The sequence below is a fragment of the Melozone crissalis genome, unplaced genomic scaffold, assembly GCF_028551555.1.
Source record: "Melozone crissalis strain CALT ecotype California unplaced genomic scaffold, PUWL_Pcris_2 ptg000033l_1, whole genome shotgun sequence".
NCBI classification, from domain to species: Eukaryota; Metazoa; Chordata; class Aves; order Passeriformes; family Passerellidae; genus Melozone; species Melozone crissalis.
In genome coordinates this window covers 11955659-11965423 of record NW_026535811.1, presented here as the reverse complement: position 1 = coordinate 11965423, position 9765 = coordinate 11955659, and the positions used below count along the sequence as shown (strand labels likewise).

Below are 9765 nucleotides of genomic sequence, written 5' to 3'. Positions count from 1 at the left end.
AGGGTTTAGCTACAGTGGTCTAACATGGATTTGATGACATCTGGAAACCTAAAGAGTTTAGGCAACCATAAGGAATATGTTTACTTTAGCATTTAACGCTTGTCATAGCCACACCTAAGTGTTGCAGAAATAAACTAGTCTTATATTAATCTATTTAAAGTTCAGGTCTAATTGCATGGAAGGTAATTTTTGTTGCCAATATTAAATGATGTTATGATGTCTGACAATAATCTTTGTTTTTCTGTTGATTATACGGTTTATGAAAGTGGAAGACTGTTTAGAAAGGTTGTTCAGGTGTCAGTAAAAGCATATTTTTCCAGGACCAGCACCTAAATCCCTTACTCTTGTTGCATGGCTCAGCCCAGTAATGAATATTTTCCTGTGATCCCTGTGGGTGTAACTGCACCAGTACAAACCATTGGTAGAAGGAGTTGATTTTGCTACAACAGCCACAAGCATCTGGCAGCTGTCACTGCAGCAAATCCTTGCACCAGATAGAGGCCTAATAACCAAATCTACCAGGTTTTATTTATTTTTTTAATTTTTTTTTTCTGAGGAGTAGTTTATTGTTATGCCCTGTGGAATCCCTGGGATCAATCAGGACCCATCATTCCTTGGAACTCTTGGACAATAAATCTGTGTTGCACTATTTTTGATAGTGAATCATACAGCTGTTTAGGCAGCTCTGTGAAACAATTCTACTGCTAACCTCAGTGGCAAAGTTGTCCTTTTTCTCCTTGCTAATATAACCTTGGATTTGTCACTTGTTGAAGGCAATTGCAGCTTATACTGTCTTTAAGTGTGCCTGTAGATTTACCATCTTCCCCTACAGCCTCTTCTCAGTGTGTAACTTAGTGGTATATCCTCACCTGGTGCTTAAAAAGCTGTTCAACACTGCAATGAGGTAACACTGTAATTTTAGGTTTATTTTTAAAGTTACTTTAAATCCTTCACCATTAGAGCTTATATTTTTAGTATTTGCATAACACTACTGGAATGTTTTTTGGTTCACAGTAATTTTCAACAAATGTTTACAAGTACTGGGTGAAGTGGGAGAAGAACCTCATGGCTGTGCTTGCCACTTCATATTCTCTATTGTTTGGACATTGTTATTCTTGTGAGCCTTGCAGAATATTCACATATTGTTATGAAGATTAAAGCTCAGAAGTTGGCTGTTTGGATAGTTCTGAAAACTTGCTGGATTATAGAACCATGTATGTCTGACTAAGCTCCTAAACCTCCTACTTCATGAATGGCATGGTTTTCTGAGTGAGTACCACACACTATTGCACATTTGTAAGCTTTCACTACAGCACCTGGCACCACTGCACAGTGGGCTATGGTGCAGTTATAGCTCCCTATCACTGCTTGTTCAATGACTGACTGCTCAAGTTGACACTTCCTCTAAGACTGCTCTGAAAAGATTGTTTTTTTCTTCAAATGGCCACAGTTAGAGCATCTTACCTGAGGATCAGGTTTTTTTTTTTGTACCATGTTTGGCCGATGAAACTGGTTCTTAGTTGGCAGATAAAACTGAGAATGATTCTGGAGTTTGTCCAGCATCTCCTCAGGAGAAGAGCAAAATAATTCTATCAGACTTGCATTCCCTGTTTTTATTTCATTGCCCTCTGTTTGTCAGAGAAGTAAAGACTTCTTCATCCCTCAGCAGCTTCCCAAGGTGACAAATTACCTGGTTTACCCTTGCAAAGGGTAGTGTAGGGAAGGTAGATCATTTGACCCTACTCTCAAGGGAATGAAGGTACCCCATAGCTGGTACTATTTATTCACTTTCCATTTATTACAGCTTTTACACTGGCTGGCAGTCAAGAAGCAGAGTTTAAATTTGGGTGCAACTCCTACATAATCACTCTGTCAGTTTCAAGGAAGAGGAAATTTTTATTATAGAGGGAAAGGGGGAGATTTAAATTAGTTACTTTGACATTCAGAAGAGATACCCAGAAAAAGAGCAAGGCACTTCAAGTTGAGCATATTATGAGCTAAAAATCTAGTGGAGAATTTTATGGAGGACAGCCATAATTTTCTATATTTAGAAATTTTCTATAAATAAGCTGCAGAAACCTGTAGAAGCAATGCAGTAGTCCTTCAGCCACAGCCCTCTCCCCACAGCAGTATGTTGGACATCCAAAACATTTCACAGTAATGTCAGCAGGACACAAATACACATAGGAAACATCAAGCATGCAAACTCCTACGTGTAAGTTGTCTGTAGATCTGCACTTCAGTGCAGGCCCCTTTGAATACAGTTTGCATGTAGCTTTTACATCAAATTGAGCAAAAGCCTCAGTGAGTATGATTGAAATCACTCCAGTGAAGGTACAGTAAAGCTGCTTTACTGTTTAATTCCCATTTTCATGTTATATACCTGCAGAAAGCCAATCAAGTGAGACAAAATCCCATAGAAAGGCAGCTTCAAGAATCATCTGAGCTGTTTGAGGGCTGATAACTCCAGACAATACTTGATGTTAGCCCATAGTTTTCTTGTCTCGTAGACTCAGGCAGTGAATATTCTATAACTTTGTGCAGCTGGCTGTGAATGCTGTGGCTTAAAAACTGATGCCTGCCAGGGTCACCAATCAGCACTTCAGTCTGGTGAATCCTGATGCACTTCTGCAGCCAGTGATGCAGACCATCAGCAAGCTGTTCATCATAAAACATATCTCCTAGAACTATGAGGTCCCAGTTGCCAGCCTCTGAATTAATGATGTTCTTAATGGTGATGGGGAAGGGATCCAGGTGGTTCAGTTCACAGTTCAAGATCATTGCCATTCCTGCAACTGAAGAAAAGTCAAAGGAAAATTAAAGTTACTTTTTAGGATTCTGCTATTCAGCCCTCTTATATATTTCTGTGATTAAATTTTTCATTTTCATCTCTTAAATAATGTTGTTCATCCCATCTAGGGTGCTTCCACAGTTTTTTATTATGAGTCAAAATCTAGCATGAAGTGATGAAATTTTATTCTCATTACCCATGACACAGGGAACAAGCTTTCCTAGAATGGATACCACTGGAAACCAATCATGGAATTGAAGTAGAATATAATAACTGCCTTAATCTATGGATATACTTCCTTCCTAACTAATGAGTAAATTATGAATAAGCTGTATTCATAAGTCAATTATGGAAAGACAAAGCCTACAGGAAAAAGGCAAAATCTAGGCTCTGATGTACATGAAAGTACAGGGAAATGCTGTGGTCCTACAGAGAAGCCAACTTGCTGCTTGTGCTTGGAGTTCTCATCCAAACCAGCTGTGGTGGTGTATGGGCAACACTTGGCAGAAAGTTTGCTGTTTGTTCTAAGGAGCTATGGAGAGATACCTGGGCCAAGAGAGGCTGGTACAACCCAGCTTCCAGTACTGGCAACACCCATTCCTCTTTGTAGCATTCTTAGGATTCTGCTTGGATCTTGAATTTCTCCCAAGTGGAGCAAAGAAAAGTCTGTGTTAAAGGTGCTTTAAAAATGAGTAAGTATCTTTACACAGAGATGGAAAAAAGCCTTACTGGGGTCAATGTCATTGGCAAGGACTTGGGATGCACCACTCATCACAGCAGCTATGGCTGTTGCTCCACATCCACTTCCAAGATCCAGAACCGATCGCCCTTTAACCACGCGTGGATTATCTAAAATATACCTGAAAAAGAAAAGCTGTTAAAGCAGTGAACAAGAGCATGCAAATTTCTCAGGTTTACAGTACACTGCGTAAGTTTCTTGCCAAATATGTAATGAAGTGTGGTACCTTAATACTATTCCACATGTGCAGCTGCCATAAAACTCCTTATTTGTCTCAGATGATACAAAAATCAAGGACTGTAATTTTTCTCCCTTAGTGTCCTCCCCCACCCACAAACAAAAAGAAATTCAGCCAAGTAAGCAACATTTTATGTCAATCAGCTCCTTCTCTGACAGGTGAGCTTATCTGTTAAGTAGACACTTCTAGGTAACTAGAATTCATCAGAATCCATGAGAAATAGTGAAGTAAGGATTTGTAGAAATTAAAAGCAATCTGACTGAAAAAACATAATATGTTCACAGTGAATATGGTGCCCACCCACCAATCTGAAACACTGCTTATGCAACTGCTTGGAAGAAGAGGATTTTCTCCTGTTTTTTTTTCCTGAGCCATGCAGATAGAGATGCAAATACTTTGAGACTGCTTAGTGTTGTTCCTGAGTAGCAATGAGAAAAAGACTAGAGCTGTAGTGAGCAGAAAGGCTATCTTCATCTAATTGCTGACACCTGCCAAGAGAAATCCTGAAAAACCTCTAGGCTGGAAGTGGAGAACTGACACGAGGCAAGTAGCAGTTATTGTTAAATACTATGAACCATATTGTAACTATTGCAGAGGGTTCAAAACGTTAACAACTGCCATGAAATTCAATTTGCTGCCAAGGGGAAAGCCCCAGGTGTCAGGGAGAAGAGCACTGGGTGAAATGAATTACTGCAAACTGCCATAATTTTACTATCAATTTCCATAACTACTTTTGAAGTAGAAATATGAATTCTACATTTGTGTTACCTTCTGACAGGGAGAGTGATGGCTGACTCTTCACAGGCATCAGAGGTGGGCACAACTTTTGCAGGGGGACTCCAGTGCAGATGACTGTCACAGAAATGTTAAGACTGGTGTACAGTGGGAATGGATGGATGGAAATGTCTGGGCCTGGAAGCACCAGCAGGAATGGCACCAAGAGGCTTAGTAAGCTTGTCCAGTGCATGACATTTGTGTCCAGGCTCAGCAGCTCAGATGTTTAACAGCATTCCCCAAGGCCATCACTCCCCTAAGTACAGCCCCTAGTTTAGCACCAGGACCAAGGACAGGCGTGGGATCTCCACAGAAGTGCTGTGTTTCTCCTTTCCAGGAACCCTTCTGGGATTTGCCAGACTTTCCATTAGTAATTTGTGTAGGGTGTGATGTGGCCCTAATGCTGCAAATGCCTTGTTTCCAGCTGAGTGGTTCCTGAGTTGCTGCTGCTGGTTGGGTGACTCAGGACAGCTGGATGCTGCTGTGTCCCCTGGCACAGTGCACACAGTGTCTCTGCCCTCCTGGCTTAATGAGCAATCTTGGATTACACCAAGAGTAGTGTGAAATAGGAGACTTCTGATGCTGTGGAAATGCCAGGTCTGATAGGAGGACAGTTATATGGGGGCAACCATGTGTCTTTGTGCTCCCTTTTTACTCTTCCAAATTATGCAACTGATTTCTGACATTTCTTAATACATCAAACCAGTGCATAAACAGTAAGACAATAAAGTAGTGAAATGCCAGATAATTATTACTGCTACCCAAATATCCAAGTATATAAATGATAAGAAAATTTAGAAATTAGCTAATCTATTTTATATACCCAATGTTTAGGAGCACTCTAGTTCATCTACATGGCATGATCAACTCATAATTTAACAGTAAGACTCATCTTTTACCTGGTCAAAACTGCCTTCTTATTTATGCTTTCTTGCAGAAAAACAGTAACGCCCCAATTCAGATTCTTCCCTTTCATCTATGTGGGGACTCTCTGACAGCTTGTTCTCTGCTGTAAAAATTAAGATTTTTTTTTTTTTCTGTGGTTTAAATGAGAGATTTGATTTCACAAAATAAAAGAACTCTAGTTCTTCTGAATCAGGAACATTTAAAGACATTTTGACAATCAGCAGCCAAAATCAAATGTGCCTTCTGATGTGACTAAAAGCCACAAAAAGTCACGACAATAAGGCTGCTGAATCCTAGATGAGGAGAGTTATTCAGGCTAACCAACACTCCAAGTGCAACAGCATTAAACTACTTTTCTCAACAGAGGCACATCCACACTCCAACAAAAAACCCATACACTCACTTTATGACAAAATAGCAATCCTCTTGTTTGGAGTGACAGAATTAACACCTCACTAGGTTTTGATGGCATCTGCACAGCCCTTCATGGATCCAAATTCAGCCCCGTTGCCAGCACATGCATAGCCATGATTATAACAAATTTCTATTTAAAAGACACAAGTTATTTTCCACAACAGGTGCTGAAGTCTCTGCCAGCCAGCAGGGACTGGCACACTCCAGTATAAGCAGAGAGGAGGATGAATAATGCACCCATAATAGGCAATCACACATCACTAGGAATTGCTAGAAACAGAGCCAGGTCTGACATCCTGGCACACTGCACTTATCAGCTGTGGTGAATTTTGCTGCATACCTGGAGAGGGCTTGGCCTCCTGGCCAGTAAATTGCCCAGAATGGGTCCCCATAAGGCCACAGGTCAGGTTTCTCTCTCCAGAACCTGCAGCGGGGGGTGAGCAGGCGCAGCCGGATCTCTGGCGTGAGGTGCCCGCTGTTGGTGACCTCAGTGTTCTCCTCCAGAAACGCTCTCACCTCGGGGGCCAGAGCCTTGCCCGAGCTCCAGTGGCAGCAGCGCTGCCAGCACACAGAGGGGCCTCCCCTCCTGCTTCTCCACACCTTGGCTAGGGTGTTCTGCCTGCCCAGGAGGAGGAGCCACCTCCAGCCACGGAAGGCCATGCTTGCCCAAGGACACCAGCCTTCCTCAGGAGAACTCGGAGCACAGCTTATCTGAAGAAAGTTGGAAACGAACTCACAGGATGTTGTTGTTCATAGTGATGGATGACAATTCCTGAAAGGAGAAAAATGCTATGTCACTGATGTTTCTTCAGTGACTTCAAGGCTTTAAGAAGAGGAGATCCCTGTGCTCTTGTGCCTTGCCCCTGCCCAGTCTTAAGTCTGAAAGAAGTGGTATTCAAGGAAGAAGCTATCAAGAACCCATTCAGAAGAGTACTCTGAACTTATCCAGTGAGAAACAACCAGTTAGTGGGACAGCCAGATCTAAAAATTGAATGTGCAACCTTTTAACATCTCTCTCCCTCTGCCCTCAAGATATACACACAGCAATCTACTCCCATTTTGGGTTCTTCCACTGAATCTTCAGATTTTGCAGGAAGACTCTGGCATTGCAGGGCCTGTGGACATAGCAGTGGTTATCAGTAGGTTGTTTGAAGAGACACCATTAATTAACAGTTTTATAATGGTGATGAATCCTTATACAAAAGCATTATTTTAAAGGCAAGCAATTAAAGGAATTCTTCTCTCTCCCTAAGATTTATCCATCTGCCAGCTCCAAAATTGACAAAAATAGAAAAAAACCCAAAACTGATCTTAACCAGAGTAGTCCTAATTCACTGCATTAGAGGATTGGTTAGTCTTGTGGTGCAATAGTCTCATGTGGATGCTGTCAGTTGTAGAACAAAGCAGGCCTCCATCCCTGTAGCCCACTCTGAGACACTATATAAACATGCTCTAAGCTGTCTGAAGAGAGAAACTGAACCCAGCACATTTAAATTCATTTTTAAAAGGTGGATAAATATTTGGACTGGACGGCCTTGTCACACCACTCAAGGTGTGTAGTACACTTCACACAGGTAATGAATAAGGAATGAAAGATTGGTGTGTAAGAGTTTAGATTCATTTAAGAATCAAGAGCATGGAGAGTGGAGAGCCACAGTACTACACTGAGATGCAAAGCAAGAGCCTCTCAGCACTTTATCACCAAACTTTCCTCACCCACCTTCTCTTGCAGACCCTGGGCCTTTCCTACGCTGATCTTGAGAGTACACTCAGCAAGAAGGGGCCTGAAGGGAGAGGAAAGGTTTTCCATCCTCCCTGCTTAGATCTCCTTCACCCATCCATTAGTATTTCCATATCCTTTTTCCTTCCTCACCTTGCTCTCTAATTTCTTTTCAATAACTCAGACTTCCTTGCTTCAGGGCACGGCTTTTGAACCTCCCCTGAAACTGACGACCAAGGAGAAACAAACAAGAAACTGAATTCGTTGTTTTGTACATGTTTTCTCTCTTCTGCACTGGTTTTTACAAACCAGCAGAATAACGCACGAATAAAAACTTTCATCCCAGTCCCAACAATTTTTCACAACAAAAGAATCATGGACAACTTCAAGCTGTGCAGGTTGTCCTTAAAACCAGACAAAGGGACAACAGGAAGAATATGTCAGTGAAACAGTCTTAACACTTTAATTAGATCCGTTTTTCTTTATTTGTCTGTATCTTTAGAATAAAATTCATAGGTGTTTAACTGTATTTTTGTTGTGTGCTGGCCTCTGCTTTAAGTACTGGCTTTAGTTTCATCACTTACTCAAACATTAAGCTGTGAACTTCACACTTCGCTTTTTAGGCTGATATTCCTACTAAATCTTGTTTAAATCATTGGCTAAAGGCTTTGTGTTTCTATTACAAACAAATACACATGATCAAACATTTTGCATTTTTCCACACTGGAGAATGCCATTCAGCAGAGTCCATGTAATTAATGAATGCAATTAGCAAATGCCTTCCTTCTTGAAGGCAGATCTCTATAATCCTCATCTGCCTAAGGGAAGCATGATGTTAACTGCAATCAATTGGAGAGATGAGATAAATCTTGTCAGTAAATGCTGTATGCTGGCTTTTCTCCACGAATTGCTGCAAATTAGCAGGGTTGAGATCCTGTGGTGTTTATTTTGCATGGTCTGTCACGATGGTTACTCTCCTGAAATTAATTGTTGGTACAGAAACACCTGCCAAGAGCTCAGCACTCACGATGCCAAACTGAGCTTAAATGCTTAGTGAGGGAAGGCATCATGGACATCCATCCCTGTGTTGACTCTCCTGGCCCATCCATCTTACAGGGAATAAAACCAGGATGGATAACAGGATGGACATCCCTGTGTTGGACACTGCTGGCCCATCCATTTTACATGGAATAAAATCAGGGTGGATATCCCTGCATGTGACACTACTGCTTGTCTTACTATAAATCAATGGGCGAGTAGAACTTGGACCAGAAGACAAAACCTAGCAAAACACATAAGAAAAACCTCACCTCCCCCCCCCCCCCCGCCAAAAAAAACCTAAATCAAACCCCAATTTCTATACAATTTAAGCTTTTTTTTTTCTTTCTTTCTTTTTTTTGAAGCCCTAGCACCCAGCCCCATCCCCTCGGGGGATGCCAGCCCTCCCCACACGCCGCCCGCGCCCCGGGCCGAGCGGAGCTGCCGGGGCCGCCGCGCCGCCCTCGCCGCCCGCCCGCAAAGCAGCCACAGGCCTCGGCAGCTGCACGGGCAGCTCCCGGCCGGGGCAGGGGGACAGCCGGGCCCGCTGCCCGGCTCGATCGGAGCTCCCGGCCCGCACGTACCTGCTGCTGCCGCCGCCGCTGTGCCGGGGCCGGGCCGCGTTCCCGCCCGCCCGCCCTTAAAGCGGCAGCGCCGGAGCGCCCGGCCCCGCCGGCCCCGCGGCCTCCGCTGCAGCTCGGGCCGCTGCTCTTGGCCCTCCTGCCCCGCTCCCAGTCCGCAGCCCTGCTCGGTGCCTGGGCTTGCTCCGCTCCCGATGCGTTCGAGAGGCTTTTCTGATAGACGTGCGTCAGTGCGAGCGAGCTCTGCGTTTAAAAACGCTGATAAAATCCGCGCGGGAAAAGCAGCGATAACACACGGCCCAGCTGAGCGGCAGGGAAAACGAGGGGTGTATTTTGCCCTTCGCGCATCAGATCAAGGGCGCTGTCAATGCGGTGTGGGCCAGGGAAAGCTGTCCAGCCTCTCGGAGACAGCGGCAGCTCCCACAGGCAGCGCCCAGGCCTGGCTCTGCCCCTGGGGCGAGCGGGACCTCTCTCCGCTCCTCTGCTGTTCCCATCCCGCCTGCTCCATGTCCCGTTCGCATTTCTGCTGCTCCAAAGATCCCTTTTCTTGTCTCCCCAGACCCT

General features: G+C 43.7%; 1 protein-coding gene across 2 annotated transcripts; it reads right to left on the bottom strand.

Annotated features, from left to right (window-relative positions):
- Nucleotides 1-285: 285 nt before the first annotated feature.
- Nucleotides 286-9241, bottom strand: ETFBKMT (electron transfer flavoprotein subunit beta lysine methyltransferase). Of its 2 annotated transcripts, XM_054282090.1 has the most exons (5): nucleotides 7736-7772; nucleotides 6864-6977; nucleotides 6203-6634; nucleotides 3521-3651; nucleotides 286-2795 (listed from the first exon to the last, which is right to left on the bottom strand). In XM_054282090.1, the coding sequence occupies exons 3-5, from the start codon at nucleotides 6520-6522 to the stop codon at nucleotides 2431-2433; spliced, it is 816 nt and encodes a 271-aa protein (XP_054138065.1). In that variant the 5' UTR covers nucleotides 6523-6634; nucleotides 6864-6977; nucleotides 7736-7772; the 3' UTR covers nucleotides 286-2430. The 2 variants fall into 2 exon arrangements, with proteins under 2 accessions (XP_054138065.1, XP_054138064.1); XM_054282089.1 differs by lacking the exons at nucleotides 6864-6977; nucleotides 7736-7772 and adding an exon at nucleotides 9205-9241.
- Between the last annotated feature and the right edge of the window lie 524 nt (nucleotides 9242-9765).